The 18,738-nt window shown below is 42.5% G+C and overlaps 1 protein-coding gene across 1 annotated transcript in view; it reads right to left on the bottom strand.

The window, feature by feature from the left end:
- Positions 1-18,594, bottom strand: part of mtf1 (metal-regulatory transcription factor 1) — a 31,679-nt gene extending 13,085 nt beyond the window's left edge. Inside the window, exons 1-4 of the mRNA XM_079745398.1 lie at positions 18,488-18,594; positions 16,887-17,454; positions 13,243-13,481; positions 5,606-5,737 (exon numbers count right to left, since the gene is read on the bottom strand). Coding sequence (XP_079601524.1) covers positions 5,606-5,737; positions 13,243-13,481; positions 16,887-17,399 — 884 coding nt within the window. The 5' untranslated portion in view covers positions 17,400-17,454; positions 18,488-18,594. The remainder of the gene's footprint in view (positions 1-5,605; positions 5,738-13,242; positions 13,482-16,886; positions 17,455-18,487) is intronic.
- Between the last annotated feature and the right edge of the window lie 144 nt (positions 18,595-18,738).

The raw sequence follows: 18,738 nt of genomic DNA, 5'->3' as shown, positions 1-18,738 counted from the left end.
GCCACGGTCGCGGTGCCCATTCCGCAGTGGCCACGGTCGCGGTGCCCATTCCGCAGTGGCCACGGTCGCGGTGCCCAAGGTCACGGTGCCCGGGCCACGGGGTGCCACGGCCGGGGCGCGAAGAGTCGTTGCGGCCGAGAGTCGCGGGAGTGCTCGGGCCGCGGTCACGGTGAATGAATGTTCAATCCAACCATTTCTTCCTCAACTTATCTTTCTTGGCTAAGAGATCGATCTCTCTCTCTCTCCCGCGCTCTCTCGCTCCTCCCCCCCTGTGTCTTTGGAAGTTTAATTGTGTTTATTACAGTGATGGACGCTGTTAGCCATCAGAGGTGAGACATTTGCGTGTCATGATTATTCATTAATATTTATTAATATTTTTTTCACCAAAACCGACTCAAAGGGCACTCATTGCTATTAGTGACCACCGCAAAATCAATGAAAAACGATTGTGATATGTGTCCGAATTGCTTGCGGAAAAAATATATCAGAACCGGTGCAGCGCGAGAGCTGGGTGCTGGCTCCGTGCATAATGGACCATAACGAATGGAAAGATTATGTCAATCAGCATATCAATCAGTTTGCCTGTATAAACTATGTATTTGTTGCTTATTACCTAAATATTGACTTTGTTGTTAAATGTGTTTTTCAGCTGCTAATGTAAGTACAGACATGCTGCCCAGCCTCTCTAAGGAGGACTTGCGTGATCTCTTTCCTGGGCCAGAGCACTTCTTAAGAAGAAGAAACATTTGGAGACTCATTCATGATGAAGATAAGGTAATGATGGTTTTAACAATTGAGAGTTTTTTGTTGTTGTTTGGTTGTTGTCACAGTGTACTGTTCTTTGCCATATTATTACCATTAAATAAATGTATCTCTTATACAGGGTCAGGAATCAGACTTGTGCGCATCAGGCACCTCCTCTGGGACCAGTGATTTCAGTCCCACTCCCACCTCATCAGTTTCCTTTCCCTCTCCCTCCACCTCCCTCTGCTCTCCAAGCCCAAGACCCCAACATGGTGCAAGCAGAATTGTACAGCTTGTCAGCCCACAGTATGTTATTTACACAGACACAGAATTGGAGCAAGCAAGAAGCACATTTTTTGAAAAACAGCGTACTCGAGAAGAGGGAGAATATATGCTTTCCAAAGAGCTTCGCTGTCGATTAATCAGAGTACAGTAACAAGCATGATTTCTATTAAGAGAGCAGCAGGTGATGGCTTTGAGTATCCATGCAGCCGTGAACTCACTGTAATGGCTAAGCGTCTCATTGACTACTACCCAATGCTTCGGGACAGATCTGCGATCACTGGAGCTGAGTGGGTAAGTCACTATTCAGGTATCCCAACATGTGGGTAAGATGCAGCATTGTTTTCCACTGCATGGCAGTCAAATTACAAACATTTTGCAATTAAAATGGGAGGTGTTTCATCTAGTTCAATGTAGGCAACATGCATCTGCTGGTTTGGCTTAATTTCTGGACACGACTTTGTTTAATGTGATTTATTACACAATCTGTTGTGTGTCTGTCTTGTCAGGAAACTGTGAAGAAACAGCTTTTGAAAAGGGTCCAGAATGTGACAACCCCCAAAAAGAAGCAGGGGGCGACTCCTTCAAGAAAGAGGCCACGGAGCCTTTGCTTTCAAGGAAGCCAGGAGATGTCCACCGACACTGACGAGTCCACCTCCTCATCTTTGATCTTGACGAGATCACCACCATCCAGTTCCAGCTCCCAAGAGTTTGAACAGTTGCATTGTAAGTACACAAATTGAAACAGTGGATTGTGTTTCAGTATTAATGCCACTTCTAATAATATATTTAAGAAGGGACAATTCCATATTTTTAGGAATATTGTACAATGTCATCATGCTGTTTTGAACCCTTTTTGTTCTGGATTACTCATATGTTATTGTCCTATTTTAATCACTATGGGTGTTTGTTTGTTAATACCCCATTTAAACTGTAATGTCTAGAAATGGTAATAGTGGTCTACATTTAAATGTTAATTGGTGAGGTTTATGTTTTCTAGCATCAGAAACTACTGAGAGCCTACAGAACCAGGCAAGACATTATAAAAGTTTACAGGCGATGTACAAAACCAAGGCCAGACTCAACAAGAAGGATGTTTCTCAGCTCCTGGACCTTGAATTCCAAGCAAGACGGGCCTTCATTGACTCTGATGTCTCTAAGGAGCAGGACAGGCCTACCAAGATCCTTCAAGCTTATCCCTGCTTCAGAGAACTGGATCATGTAAGCAAATCTATTGAATGTATAAAGCCCTATATTCTTCTTAAGCCTGGTTAACACTAGACCAAATCGCAAATAGTGTGACAATATGGAATCAGATAAAAAATTGTGCCTAGATTTACATATGTATATTATGATTTATGAGCATAGTCTGCTTTGAAGCCAGCTCTGTCAATGACAGTCCTTGGTACATGCTTTTTATATCAGGGGGTTTAGCTAAGCGGTTTGATGTTTTGGTTCCTTCAGGTTGTTCTTACAGAACTCAGTCTGGAAAGATTCTATAATGGTTTTTTACCTATTTGTCAATTACATTTTTTAGTTTTGGTCCCCATATTTTCACTGTCATAGAAAGTTTTATAGACAGATTTTTATTATAATTTGTAATATTTCTTTATCTTATGTCTGTCTGTGTGTTAGCTAATGGATGAACTCCAGCGGATCCTCAATCGAGGGAACTCCCACTTCATGACTGAAATGAAGACCCGGTGGGGGGACTTTTATGCAAAGGCTCAGTTTTATGGAGTGTTCAAAAAAGTCATGAGGCCTCCACTGCTGGACAAAGGTGAATGACTCTACATCATTGCAAATGAGGGTCATCTCTCATTTGATCTCTCTCTGAGTATAAATAAAGGTTAAATGAATACCGACTGATAATGGATAATTCCATAAAAGTATTAATGTTTGTTTAATAACTGGAGACTATTTTTGTTTTTAACAGCAAAGCAGTCACTCACCATGCTGAAGGCTTTGCCAGACAAGTTCCCATCACCTGTGGTTCCACCCAAGAGGTTATGACATGCTAGTGAGGCTATTCTTCACGTCCTTGAGGTAAGAAAATTGTGCATCTATATAAGAATTTTAAAATTATTTTACCGTACGATACAAAGAGTAAAATGGTGAGCATATTTCCTCTTTGTGTGTTTGTCAGTCTACAGAAGACCCCAACACCTTTCTTCAGACCAGACCGCTCTCCGGCCCTGTCGTCGTTGTCTGCGAAACGAACTGCATCCTGGCCATTGGAACAATGCCTGTTCTAGTCTTCGCAAAAGAGGACATCTATGACTGTGTGATGTATCTCATGGCATGTTATTTTGCCTTTCATCTCACGTATCCTAAATGCATCGCAACACTCCTGTCTGTGCTGCAGACCGAAGTCCTCTTGGACGCCATCCACGACTGTGATACGACTTCTTCCTACAAAAAGGCTATGGCAGAGTGGAAAAAGTTCACTGAGTAGGGTTGCACATGTAATGGGACACTTTTTTATTATTATTGTTATTATTTGTTATACTTTCTTGGGGATTTTTTTTTTGAAGGAACACAAAACACAGCTGAAAAAGTGATAATGTGACACATTTCTGTGTATCTCTTTAAGATAAGTTGTTACAAATAAGAAATTAGTCATTCGTAAGGTTTCAAGTTTGCAAGGATGTTATTTTCACGTACAGTAGCCTGCCCTTATTCATCTGAATATATTAAAGGGTAATTCTGGTGTAAAATGGATTTGGGATATGTTTTGTATGATAACGAGTTGAAACGTTCGATTTGGAGCACAAAAAACGCATATAGACGCTTTCTTCAGTTGGCTGATTTTAGCCGATTCTATCAAAACGCTATCAACTTGGAACGAAGGGTGCAGTGGTTATGGTAAAAACTAAATCGCTATTTTAAACCACTTAAAAGGCTAGAAGTAGCCCAACACTTCTTTGGTAGTAAAATAATTGTCTTAACATATAAAACAAGGCATTGAAAACTTTGTAAGTGTACAGATTGTTTATTAAAAATGACATTTTATACACACAATACCATCAGTAGATCACCCGTCGACGCCATTTTGTTTTTAAGACTCGATAAGTAGATTGGCGAACACAGCTTGCGTGTTGCTGACGGAAGTCACAATCTCTGTGTTCGTCAATATAAGTTATATATATATATAACTTATTTTGAGAGGTCTTGGTAAGTCCAATTTTCCTGTTCTGTTGGCAGATAATTTTGCTTATTTCAAGTAATTAATCACTCATTTTAATCACTCAATATATACTTTTTTCTTGTTTTTTTAGGCTGAGTTTTTGCAGTGTACATAATAGTAAGCAACTAAAAATAATTATTTTCAATCCTAATTTTAAATTTTGTCCTTTATATTGGGTTTGAATTTGGCGTGGTTATGCTCAGACATTACGGAAATTATGCAATTAATTCCGGGAACCAATCATAAAATAGTCCACTAATTTGTAAATCTGTCAAACTGCAAACTTGAATTTAATTGATTGTAATGATTGGATGTGAATACCATGCATATCAGACAGAACAATCTCTCCTGCTCCAGTGAGAGCGCTCAGTTTAATTCCATACATGCATTACATTCATTACTCTATAATATATGAGCCTGCTTAGTAGACTGGATAGCCCCGCCCATTCTGCCGGCGATTTGAGTTTGCCCTGCAGAAAGGTCTGGAGAAGAGCAATCCATTTCTTTCTGCTTCCGATACATTTTTGCAGAAGCCAATCACCAAGCTGGCTTTTCCCCTTGGCGCGCTATTGGCTGGTTTAACACAATGACGACAGTGAAGCGACGGCAGGCAGCCAATTGCTTGCAGAGTCATTTGAACTAGGCCCATTAATCACGCCTCTTGTGCTGAAGAAGATGACACCAGCTTCCCCAGACCAACGTGCAGTCTACGATGGAGCTTGGATTGGCAATAGCCAGGCTACCTGTCTATAGTATAATGGTAGCATATTTTTTCTGTCAAATTAAATGCAGATGTGGACATGAACCTCACAATGTTCATCGTCAACATATTGTGAAAAGTTAACAGGCTGAGGCGGTCAGTCATTTAAGAGGCGGTCAGTTATTCAAGAGGCGGTCAGTCATTTAAGAGGCGGTCAGTCATTCAAGAGGCGGTCATTTACCAAAACTGAACATTTACTCGGCTACAAACGAGTTGACACCATGTCAAAGAAGTCGTTGATACGGCAGCATTTTGTTAAAAAGGACGACAAAAAAGGTATGCAGGCATATAAATTAAAAATGCTAAAAATGCTTTGAGAGTGAACATTTCAGAATGGGCCCCTTGACACGCAACGCAGCACTAATTATTGGGATCCATTAGATCAAACACAGAACAAGACCTAAAATAGTCATGTGCTATCTCCCTAATAATCCACGGATGAAGCTCTGCCATAAAAGTGTTGGAATCGGACGAAGAGTGGATCTGAAAATAAATGACTATCTCCAAACAGCACTTAATCTCCCAGTCTACCAGGTAGACTGGCAGATTAAATGAATCAAAAAAAGTAATTTCCAGATTTTCTTTCCCATCAACCAATCGTGGGGGGGGGGGGGGGGGGCTGGATTACTCACCGGAATGGCTTCTCCCCGGTGTGGGTGCGGATGTGCTTCCTCAGGTCACTGAGTGTGGTGAAGTACTTGGTGCAGCCCTCTGATTCACAGTTGAACGTCTTTCCCGTGTGGAGTCTCTGGTGGGCTTTGAGCCTGCGGAGTCCAGACACTTTCATTAACAACACATATGGAGGACCAACTCGCTAAATGCTGGGTTTGGAGGAAGGATTCCTTAACACTGGCTTAACTACGGTGGAAGTCTAATAACCGACAGACAAACAGGCCCAGACAGTGCTGCAGTTTGGAGAGAGCACACAAGACCTGCTCATTTGCTTTTCAGTTTACGATGAAGAAAATGGGCAAGACTAGTAATTCAATTTTGAGTTTTGTGATATACCGGTATGGCTTGTCTATCTACTCTGTAGAAACAAAGTACTTTGATAATTATAATGTCTCACATGCCTTACATCAACACATTCACACTGGGTGGACAGGAGGCTTGGGTTGTAACACAGCATACCAGAGTATTCAGAAATACTGCAGGTAGGACATCCGTCTTTCTATTTAACTTTGGTATATATATATATATATATATATACACCAATTATATATATATATATATATATATATATATATATATATATATATATATATATATATATATATATATATATATATATATATATATATACACACATACATACATACATACATACATATACACTGTGTGCACAATTATTAGGCAAGTGAGTATTTTGGCCATATCATAATTTTTATGCATGTTTTCAAACATCAAGCTGTATAAACTTGAGCGCTTATTGTATTTAAGCATACCAGGTGATGTGTATTTGCATAATGAATGAGGGTGTGGCCTAAGGAGATCAACACTCTATCAAGGTGTGCATAGTTATTAGACAGCTTCTCTTCCTCAGGCAAAATGGGCCGAAAAAGAGAATTAACGGACTCTGAAAAGTGAAAATTGTAAAAAGTCTTTCAGAGGGATGCAGCACTCTTGAAATTGATAAGCTATTGGGGCGTGACCACAGAACCATCAAACGTTTTGTTGCAAATAGCCAACAGGGTCGCAAGAAACGTATTGAGAAGAAAAGACGCAAATTAACTGCCAAAGATTTGAGAAGAATCAAACGTGAAGCTACCAGGAACCCATTATCCTCAAGTGTTGCCATATTCCAGAACTGCAACATACCCGGAGTGCCCAGAAGTACAAGGTGTTCAGTGCTTAGAGACATGGCCAAGGTAAGGAAGGCTGAAACCCGACCACCACTGAACAAAACACACAAGTTGAAACATCAAGACTGGGCCAAAACATTTCTGAAGACAGATTTTTCAAAGGTTTTATGGACTGATGAGATGAGAGTGACTCTTGATGGACCAGATGGATGGGCCCGTGGCTGGATCAGTAACGGACACAGTGCTCCACTTCGACTCAGACGCCAGCAAGGGGAAGGTGGGGTACTGGTATGGGCTGTTATTATTAAAGATGAGCTAGTTGGACCTTTTCGAGTTAAAGATGGCCTCAAAATCAACTCCCAAACCTACTGCCAGTTTTTAGAAGACACTTTCTTCAAGCATTGGTACAGGAAAAAGTCTGCATCTTTCAAGAAGACCATGATTTGTATGCAGGACGCATGCATCAAAGTACTCCACTGCATGGCTAGCCTTAAAAGGCCTTAAGGATGAAAAGATAATGACATGGCCCCCTTCCTCACCTGACCTAAACCCTATTGAGAGCCTGTGGGCCCTGCTTAAACGGGAGATTTACAGTGAAGGAAAACAGTACACCTCTCTGAACAGTGTCTGGGAGGCTGTGGTTGCTGCTGCACAAAAAGTTGATCGTGAACAGATCAAGAATCTGACAGACTCCATGAATGGAAGGCTTCTGACAGTTATTGAAAAGAAGGGTGGCTATATTGGTCACTGATTTTATTTATTTATTTTTTTATGTCAAAGGTTTATTTGTAAATTTCGAGTTGTTTTATTATTCTCACTTTAACAAATGAAAGTAAACAAGTGAGATGGGAAAATGTTAGTTTTTTCATTTAGTTGCATAATAATTCTGCACACTAATAGTTGCCTAATAATTGTGCACATATATAATTATTTTCTTAAAAAAGACAAATCCTCACCTTTTCTTTCTTAAACATTCAGGTTTAGGTTCATTAACATTTTGGATTGACTGAGAACACTAGTTGTTCAATAATAAAAATGAATCCTCAAAAATACAACTTGCCTAATAATTGTGCACACAGTGTATACATACATATATACATACATATACACAAACACATATACATACATACATACACATTGGCAAAAATAAAGACTTCGCTATTGCATGGTTGTTGAGACTGAAGTAGGTTTGTTCACCAACGAATATTATTATTGGCTGGCCCGGGTAGGTGGAGTTTCCCCGTGTGACAATGATCGCCCAAACTGAAAGTGACTGGGTGCCACGGTGGCTCACCAGGTAGAGTGCGTGCCGTTAAGGCTCAGTCCCGATCGCCGCATCTGTCTGTCTCACTCTATAATAAAGCGTTAATTGCAATCTTAATAAAAACAAAAACTGAAGGCGGCATGTATAGCAGCATTCTGCTGCTGTGGTGGTGTTTTAAGACAATCACACATCTCAATAGCAGGTTATGTAGTTTGAAAGTATATATATCATTTAAAGTCAGCAAGATATTGGATATTCAACAGATAGTCATGCTCCGAAATTTCAGTGATCTGATGGGGGGACTAAATACTTGAGCACTGGTAGGAGTCCCGTGTTTCTAGAGATCTATCTTCACAGGAGACGAGTCAGGCAGCAGAACTACTCTCTATAGAGCCTTTGTTTGATCAATAGTTCAACACAAGAGGTGAGTCACAAAGTACCCTTCCCTAAACAACAATAGCCTTGCTAAAACGCTTTCAACTAGGATGAGTCTCACGTTTCAAAAGTGTCCACAATGGATTTCAATCGCTGTTTAGAAGTGTATCCCGCTTGCTCTACAACACTAAAAAGCAGGTGAAATACTGTGTGGCCAGTGGAGCTAGCCGGTGTAGGCGTAACGCATATAGACTTTATATAATACAGGTTCAACTCACATTCCATATTTGTACATTGGTGTAAACTATTGCAGACTTAAAATAAAACAAGTGCACAAGTACTCGTTGAGATTGGGACTGAATTGCTGGAAGAAGGGCGCTTATGCTCTATCTATTCATTATTCTGTGGGCCACAATAATATACCGAGCAAGACTCTAAGTTGGCAAACTGCATATTAGACAGCTAGACAATGGTATAAGCTAGACAAGCTTAAACCCCTGAGAAATGTCAGGAAGATATGAAAGTATGAAAAAGATATCACCCAAGCCTAGTGGACAGGTTTGTCCAATGTTCAGAATTAGGCTACTTTGCGTTGGGCCCAGGCATTTCCCATGGAGTCAGATAATCAAACCAGCAACCTTACCCTTCAGGCAGCCATAATGTTAAGGGGAAAAGCTGAACTAGGTTAGTTAAGTAATTTTGGACCCTGCCCTTTGATTATTTGGGGTGTGCACTCACTCAGCTCACGATTCTATACCATACACAATATTGGTTTCATGATTCGATATATAAAGATATTTTGAACAAAACTGAAAGAAATGCATTTTATTTTGAAGACAAAATTATTTTGTAATTTTAAACAATATTTGGTAAAGTAAAGTTGTAAAGAGAATAATCGTGTTGTCATAAATTGCAATAAACAACAAAAATGTCAATTTTTTTTAACATTGCCGTTATTGACCTGCTAGTCTGAACTCAAAGCTCTGAACTTCAAAGCTATGAAAAAGACCAGAAGACTCAACCCTGGTATGATTAGACAGTGTTTCCCATTAATTACCTAGACTACCGCGGCCTGCCATAGTTTCAAAATGAACAGAAAAACCTTTTTTACAAATGTTTATACTTGCATGTCTAAAGACCCGCAGAGGTGACCCGTAGGGGCGTAACAAATAAAAGAAATGTGAGAATGGTAATAATGGATAGTCTTTGCTTAGACAGGCCACCTTAACTCTGAAACACTCCGGACAAATATTTACCATTTGTTTTACCTTCAGGTCCAAAGACCAGACTGCTTATTTGCAGACCCTAATTACTATCACCAAAGATTGCTTTGTAGGTCCACTGTGGCAATTACCCCCCTACCCAAACCCCTAATGCCTCGTGCCCACTGCATCCGTCCGTTGACTGATCCCCATTGACTTTGAATGGGGACGGACGCGCAATGCGTTGTGGATCCGTGCGCTCCGTTGGAGCCTTCGGCGCCATCAAAAAGTTGAAAAATGTTCAACTTTTTGAACCTGGAAAGCAACCCCCATCCGTCAGCCACGCCTTCCGACGTCCTTTGACTGACGGTGCAGTGGGCAAGAGGCGTAAGAGGGCCATCAAACATCTCCCTGATCCCATTATGAGAGGCAGGGCCGATGGACTGGGGGTGTAAGGCGGGTAGGCTTGGGGGGGCCCAAGGCAGAGGGGGGCCCATGGGAAGTTTTGATTTTAATTTTAAATTGTATTAAAAAAAGTATTTTTTGATTGTTGTTCAAATTGTTTAATAACATAAATAAATGTCATAATGAAGATAGATCTAAATAAAAGCTTAGAGTATTAGTTTATTATTGTTAAAGGTCCCATAGCATGCTACTTTATGGATGCTTTAATATAGATATTAGTGGGCCCCTAACACAGTATTTGAAGATCTTCCCGAAATTGAGCCGCGGTGCAGAATTACGGCCACTACGAGCCAGTCGCACATTGAGCTTTCTCCAAACACGCCGTTTCGGTGTCTGTAGCTTTAATGCAAATGGAGAGGAGAGAGGCGGGTCAAGGAGGAGGGTGGGGGGGTGGCCTTGAGCAGCTTGCGGCCACGGTACCATGCGCTCTGTTTAAAGTGGATGTATCGCAATGGCGAGGCACACACAGCCTTTGGCCGTGTTCTGTAAATATTCTAGAACACTCCGGGTGCTCCAGCAGGAGTCCTGGAGCTTTATATCTAAATGATATCATATTATACATAGATATCTATATCATATAATATATATTATCACGGCCAAAAGCATTGCGCGCCTCCAGACGATATTATGAATCTCAAACGTCAGATTCTCTGACGTCTCTGGTTCTTCCACGTCCACATCAATCTGAAGTAGACTGAACCACAACATGGAGGAGAAAGGGATTGTTTCCCGCGATTGTTGACCATATTTGTCTCCCACCGGAGACTCGCTGCTGAGGGACCACCGCCTCGGCAGCGGGCAGTTCCGTTCATGCATCCATGTCGTGGTTCATTTACTTCAGGGAGTCAAAGCCAAAGTTCCTTTCCCCCAATTCCTTCTCAACCATGGCTGAGATAACCCCCACTACGAGTCTCATTGTGGAAATACCAGAGATGAAAGTCTGACGTGTTATGCGCCATAACACCAACAGCAGAACGGTTATCCAAATAACAAAGAAGTGTACAACACTTGTGTTACAGTCCTGGAGCTCTATATCTAAATAATATCATATAATGCATAGATATCTATAGCCTATAATACATATTATCATGGCCAAAAGCTGTGTGCGCCTAGAGACGATATTTTGAATGATAAACGACTCCGTCGGGTTCTCTGACGTCTCTGGTTCTGCCACTTCAACATCAATCTGAAGTAGACTGAACCGCTCTCTGCCTGCTGCCGGTGGTGCTTCACGGCGGTGGTGCCTCACAGCAGCGTGCGTCGGCCAGCGGGGCTCAAGCGGGAGACATCGCGGGCAACAATCCCTTTCTCCTCCATGTCGTGGTTCATGTACGTGGGGAGGGAGTCAAAGCCAAAGTTCCTTTCCCCCAATTCCTTCTCAACCATGGCTGAGATAATCCCAACTACAGTCTCGTTGTGGAAATACCAGAGACGTCAAAGAACCGACGTCTTATGCGCCATAACACCAACAGCAGAACGGTTATCCGAATAACAAAGAAGTGTACAACACTTGCGTTACAGTGTGTGTAATCACACACACGCTCGCACGGTCGTAACTCATTGTCTCATTGGCGGGCCAAATTCTGGGCGGGCAAGGCATAGAAAGGGGAGGTAACATGGCCCCTTATGACGACATATATGGGGCCACATTCCAAATCAGCTCGCCTGAGTTTCCATTTTTTCAAAGGCGAGCAGGATAACTAGTGCTCGTTTTACAACAATCTCAAGTTTAAGCCACTTGGGGACGATAGGCAGGCTAGGGGAACTCATATTAATGTTAGAAAACCTCATAAAGTGAGATTTTCATGCTCATGGGACCTTTAAAATTAAAGACTGTTGTGACTACTGTGTTAACACCCCTTTCAAAAAGTGAAAATGGTTCAGTCCACACACATCACACTTTGCTTACGGGGAGACCTTTTTAACCTGGATTGAGATGCGGCAATAAATCAAAGCCACAGTTAAATAAATTGAAGTCCGGCTCTCAGAAGAAAAGGTGAAGAAACACAGGGAAAGAAGACAAAATTAATGAAGTCAGATTCTGACTTATTTTCTAAGAAAGGTTAGCGCAAACGTTTAAACACACTAGATGAAACCCCATTCTTAACTACCTCCGTTATCATTGCTAAAACCAACAGAGACAACCCAAAGCAAGAGCAAATAATAGGCAAAAATTTAAAATGAAAAAGGCCTTTGTTATTAAGGTAAAGCATAAATGCAGTGTATGGTAGGCTAATATTGCAACAGCAGGCTACTGATGTGAAGCAAGCTATATTCAATTAATACTAAGCCGTTATTAGGCTACATTATAAATAATAACCAATGGCATATAGGCTAGCTAGCCCCATATGTCATCAACAACAACATTACAAAATTGCAATATCATCGTAGCTGCCTGCTAGTAAAACTTTTTTTTTTTAGCAGAGGGGGGGGGGGGGATCAGGACTTGTGATTGTATATAGGGCCCAGAATTTGGTGCTACGCCCCTGATGAGAGGGAAGCCTTTTGAATACAGCCCTCCATTCTTAAGCCCTGCATAAAAGAAAACTTTCTAAACCAAAACCTTTGCCAGAGGATGTGCCACTTGCCAAGATAAAGTACATCTCATGTTTTTGGCTGTCAGAATTGGCACACTTTCAGATAGCACCACCATTTCTGTTAAGAACCAGCCAAAGCCAATAGTAGCTTGTGCGAGTAAGGACATGAGCAATACAAAGTGTTGCGTCACTCTACCTATGAGCAGGGGGACATGCTCTTCCTTCTGTACAAGAATTACACCACTAACTCTTTTGAAAAACAGTTCCTGTCACAAAGGCAAAAGTGTTGGAACTAAAATATGCACATAAACTTTTAAGTGCATTTCTTTGTAAATAAAATATTAAAGCCATTAGGGGTTGTCCCTTCATTGAAAGGTTCTTTGGGGGGGCCCTCGAGGAATAGTTTTATCCACCCACCAAGTAGCATTAACCACAAAACATAAAACTCATATGGAAAGCTGTGCATTTAAATTGGTACGATTTGGTAGTTTGACCAGTTAGTGGTCTATTGTCTTTGTGTAGAACATCAACACATTAACACCTTACCTAAGCCTGATGTGAGCAATTCAAGAAAAGAGAATCGCAAACGGACCTGGTGGTAGATTGTTAGTGCACAGGCTTTACCTGTAGAGCGTGTTGAAGGCCTTTTCACAGCCCTGCACGTTGCACTCGAAGGGCTTCTCCTTGGTGTGGACGCGCACGTGGATCTTGAGGCTATAGGAGGTGAGGAAGGCCTTGCCACAGCCCTGCTGGTTGCAAACAAACGTGTACTCCCCCCGGTGGGTCTTCTGGTGTGTGCGCAGGTTCCCCGCCGTGCTGTAGGTCCGTGTACAGCCCTCAAACATGCACTGATAGCGCTTCACCTGGGGGGGGGGGGGGGACACACAGAGAGACAGACTGTAGGGCTCGGGGGTACTTCCATGTTGTTGATATCATGGTTAATATTAGTAAAAAATGTTTGATAATGGGCAGAATAGTGTGGTGGTTAAGGTGTCAGACCACTGGCCGAAAGTCTACCTCCTTATTATGTCCAACCCCTTCCTACAATGATTAAAATACATGCATATAGAACTAATTCACTGCAAGTCTCATGAATAAACGTTTAAATAGTCTGTAGTTCTCAAGCCATCTTGGGCCAACTCTACCCACCTGCTCTTGCCCTGCATTTTGAAAGCCCAGTCCTCCTTCTGTCTGCTTTGGGTCAAAACATCATCATCACCCTTTGTGTACAGTGACTTGCCTAGCAAACCTCTGGAAGGTAATCTGTGTGGAGCAGTCAGACCAGTGAGTACAGATGACAGCCCCAGTACCAGGCTCCAGTGCCCTACTATGAACTGTCCCTCTTCCTGCGGCTTATTGCAGGGCACCACTCTACCCTGGCTTTGTACTATAGGCCCCTAGGCCACAGCAGACACAGGCAGTCCCCTCTCCGCTTAGGAGGACAAAGCACCAGACGTTATGCAAGAACAACACCGAGGGGGACACATGGACATGTCCTATACACAAACACGCTCCAGATGTTCTTAGCTGTTGCATTACCGTCCTCTGATTTCAGGGATGCGTTCACACAAGAAGCAGCCACACCGTCAGTAACAGCCTGGATTTAAACCAAGACTTTGAATCTATAGGTTGCAGTCTTACAGACTCCCCTCCAACCCCCCCCCCCCCCCCCGAGTTAATGTCATAATCACATTAAAACATAAAAACCGAGCACACTTTCATTCCCAAAAAACACTAACTCATTCCCTTCCATCTTACCAAGTTGATTTTAGGATTATTCTTCCACATATGTTTAGCTTGCTTAAATTTCAAAGATGGATTACCTAGCATGAAACCATATCTATTTGAACACATAGCTGTGGTAGCTAGCTTCCTGGTTATGCTAGGTCGCATGTGGAGACAGTTTGGCAGCTACAGCGCTACAGATCATTAGCTCAGTACAGCTCAGTACACCTAGTATCCCACAACGTCGTGACTGTCCTCCCATCCCTCTCTTGTTTTAAACAGGTCGTGCTGCTGCCGCCCACTAACTAAGCAGGGAAAGGGAAAGCAATATAATCATGTTTAATACATTACAGGCTGGGCCATACACTCAATCCAAGCACTATCTGTAAGGCAACTGAAACCACTAAAACCAGAAACAAATGTGTCAAAATATGCATATTTAAATGGAGGGAGGGCGGGTTACTGTAGTGGTTAAAGTGCTCGAAAAAGAGTCTGCTAAATGACAGACCCACTGACACCATAATGTATGCATAATTCTTTTTCCCATTAAACATTAAAGGATAGCTTTAGGGATTTCACCCTTAACCCTATTTTTCCATCATTTTGGTTGATGAGAAAGAAAACGGCGGTGGAAAGATGAGAGTTGGCGAGAGTTTGTTGTGTTGGAGAAAGCATAGCTTAGTGCCATTTAATTAATTTCAGTGACACAACATGAAATTGTGACCATGACTTTGATAACCACGAGGCAGAAACTGTTAAGAAGGAGTACTGATAAGTTTCTGAGCAAAGCCAAAATTCAACTGGCGTCATACCTCCATTACAAGCAGCAGCTTGAAGCAACTTGAACTTGAAAACATCAATCACTTTTTAAAATATTCTCTGAAATTAACAGGAGAGATTTTTTGAGGTCTTGATTTCAATCGCCATTACGGTCACTGCGAGAAGGACTCCCAGGCCCTGATTATGGGTGAGAGGGTGAAATAGTTTCACTTTGATATGCGTGTGGGTTGGAGTGGAGGCTTTAAATGGGGTATTCCAAAGCAGAACAACAATCAACACTTTTATTACACCGTTGATTGAAAAAGTCTTTGCAGCTCTCAATCCGAAGAACAAACAAAAAGAGAAAATGAAACTGAAGGCTGAATAGATTGAAGAAGAGATTTCACCATGGTTGTTTTTCCGTCTACGGTGTATTGAAGGGCAAGGTGTTAACACTGAAAGTTAAGAACTGAAAGTATAGTCATTCGGTATTGGAACCAAGGAACTGGTGTTAAGAAACAATACACAGCCGCTAATCATAGTAAAAAAACTAAAAACTGCAAAATGTGTACAAAATGCAATGCAATATGGATAGGTTGATTAACCCTATGAACTATCAACTTTGTGATATCCTTGGGCTGACAGCATTGTGTCGTACCCTAGAAGAGCACACAGTGCACAAAGAAAATTACCGTGGGCAGATCGGAATATGACAGCACCATGACAACGAGGAAAAAAACAACAACAACAACTCTGATTTTTTCAGTGAAGGTCTAGAAGCTAAAGAGTTGCAGGGGGGCTCTGTTCCTGATAGAGGCATTCAGTTTGCTGATAGGATGGTTGGCATTCAGCTAGGGCTGCTCTATTATGGGAAAAATCATAATCACGATTATTTTGGTCAATATTGAAATCATGATTATTCAAACGATTATTTTTGAGTTTGAAAACATGTTGTATTTATTCAGCATGTCTCTCCCAAAAAAAACTTTGTAACTGAGAACTTAACTGAGAAATACACAAAATGGTCAAAAAGAAAATGTTCCAATCTAATCCCCATTGACTTTGAATGGGGACGGACGCGCAACGCATTGTGGATCCGTGCGCTCCGTTGGGAGCCTTCGGCGCCGTCAAAAAGTTGAAAAATTTTCAACTTTTTCGGCAGCGACGGATCCGCATTCTAATCAGATCGCGTATGCAAATGTAAGCACTGTGACACTACTCGGGCTCTGACGACTCCGGAAAGCTCCCCCATCCGTCAGCCAAGCCTTCCGACGTCCTTTGACTGACGGTGCAGTGGGCACGAGGCGTAACAGAAGAGAGAGTTTAACATTAGCTGGTGCTTGCCCACAGAACCACATGCAGGCAGACCACCCAGCAACCATATGCAAATCGAAGTGTTTCATCTATTCATCAGCTTTCACTGGAGCTCTCAGGGCACCTGGCAACATAATGGACTGTCTGTGGATCCAGGACATTATAACCCCTATACTGAGGTGATGAGCAAGCTGTCATGGAGAACAGGTAAACAACCACACACTATAGATGCTAAAGCTAACTTCTCACCCTTGTGTTTGACAGCTATAAAAGAAACCAACGCAGCTTATGAAGGGTGCTTATCAAAATATATTGCTCAACGAGCTTAACACAAAGAATGACAAACTCTCTTTGTAGCCTATCAACAATGAGAAAGTATCAAGTGTAAAACTATTGAATCCCCCTGTTAAAAACCAATACAGGTTTCAGTTCTTCAGGGCACTCCCAGCTTTACTGGAGATGGAGCCTACCTCTCTCTGCTTGGTCTCAGGACACTCCGAGTGGAGCGTCAGGGTGGCGCCCTCGATGTTCCGCGGCATGGGCGTGTTGCCCGGGTTGATGATGAACTGGATCTGGTCGGGGGAGATGGTGTGGTGCACGTAGCCCTGGGACATGCCGTCCGCGTCGGTCATGAAGGCCAGCGACCGCTGCTCCTCCTGCTCCTCATCATCCTCATCGCCCTCCCCCTCCGTGAGGAAGGTCACCCCGTCTTCGTCGCCGCCGCAGTGGTGGTGGTGGTGGTGGTGGTCCTCCTCGCCCTCCTCGTCCAGGCGGATGGGGTCCTGCTCTATGAGCACCGTGGTGCGGTCGTATATACGCCCTGACGAAGATGAGGGCTCCGCCATCAGGTCGTCGTCGTCATCTTCATCCTTGTCGAAGGGGATCTTGTCCTCGTCTTCCTCCTCCTCCTCATCCCTGTCCAGAGGGCCGACCTTCACCTCGAAGTACATCGAGGGCTTGGTATGAGGGCCATTCTCACTCATGGTACCAGGTGCCACTCTTGCCGCGGCAAAGAGGGCTCGCTCATGAAGTACGTGCCTGGAAGAATATACAAAATAAATTGTTACAGAGATTCAGCATATTGGAGAATTTCGCTGATCACATTGGCAGCCCTCCAGTTGAAGGAAAAAATACTAATTCAAATACATTATAATCGTGCTGGATGAACAGACTAATTACGTTTTGCAATTTAAATGTCAAGTCAAAAAACATGCAATGAGCATAAAATTGAACAAATTCAATAACAATGCAAGAAGTAAACATTTGAAAACGTTATAACAACGAAATCGCATCACTCAGTGGTGTGATCCCCTACCTTCTGGAGGTTTCTAATTGCAATGATAGAGCCTCAGAGAAAGTCACGGGACACCAGCGGCAAGTCAGGCCACAGTAGCCTCAACTTATAAGAAGGTGAAAAGGCCAGGCTCTCTTCTCAAGTCACCAGTCAAAACAGAAGAGAATATACATGCCTGTCACCGAGCCACAGCCACATTTAAGGACTGTGTGCATTCAAGACTATGTTGTTTACAACCTTGTAGTATCTGAAGCACGCAGGGTACATATTGCTACGGTTTCACCCTCGGTAACGTTAGCCCTCTAAAAAGAAAAGTCTAACCCGATGTTCACAAGCAGAACCATTGTGTCATGTATGTCTCTCTTGAAGCATCTTCCAATGTGTCTTCAATCATGATAGTAAACTAAAGCTAACGTGACGCCCATCTTCAGACAGTGCTCTGGCGTGCCTGGGGAACGAGCCTCTCGGTCTGTCAAACCGGAAAGAGAAACGGCCTAATGCACACCCGTTTCTCACATTAAACGTCCTTTCTCCTCACTAAAATGATCAAACAAGCGATATTCACCACCCCTGACTGAGAGATGCTAGCCAGTGTGCTAACTAGCCAACATGCTAGCCTGTTAGCCACCACTAGCTTGCTCCTTCACTGTCGACGATGGGATACCTCCGCCTTTTTTTAGCCGGAATTTGATTTCGCATTTATTTCACGATACCGCGTTGGATATGCTATATAGTAGATCGACTGAATCCAGAAGGAAATGTCTAAATTATATTTACCTGGGTTGAGAATGTGATGGTTTATATCTTTAATGCCGTTGGATGCTCATTAGTTTCTTCCCATCCCCTCCCTAGGATGCCATTATACGTCACGACGGCCTCACATCCCCTCGTGGTGAATTGTGGGAAAGAAATTTCTAGCCAGTTTATGGCATGAATCAATGCTGCACACAACATCAGGGTTAACGTGGAGTGCGTATTGTGTCTTGTTATGGCAAAATCTACTTGTATTCTAAATGAGAGGGTGTATA

The sequence above is a fragment of the Pollachius pollachius genome (genome assembly GCF_949987615.1).
Source record: "Pollachius pollachius genome assembly, chromosome: 1".
NCBI lineage: Eukaryota > Metazoa > Chordata > Actinopteri > Gadiformes > Gadidae > Pollachius > Pollachius pollachius.
This window is presented reverse-complemented; position numbering and strand designations above follow the sequence as displayed.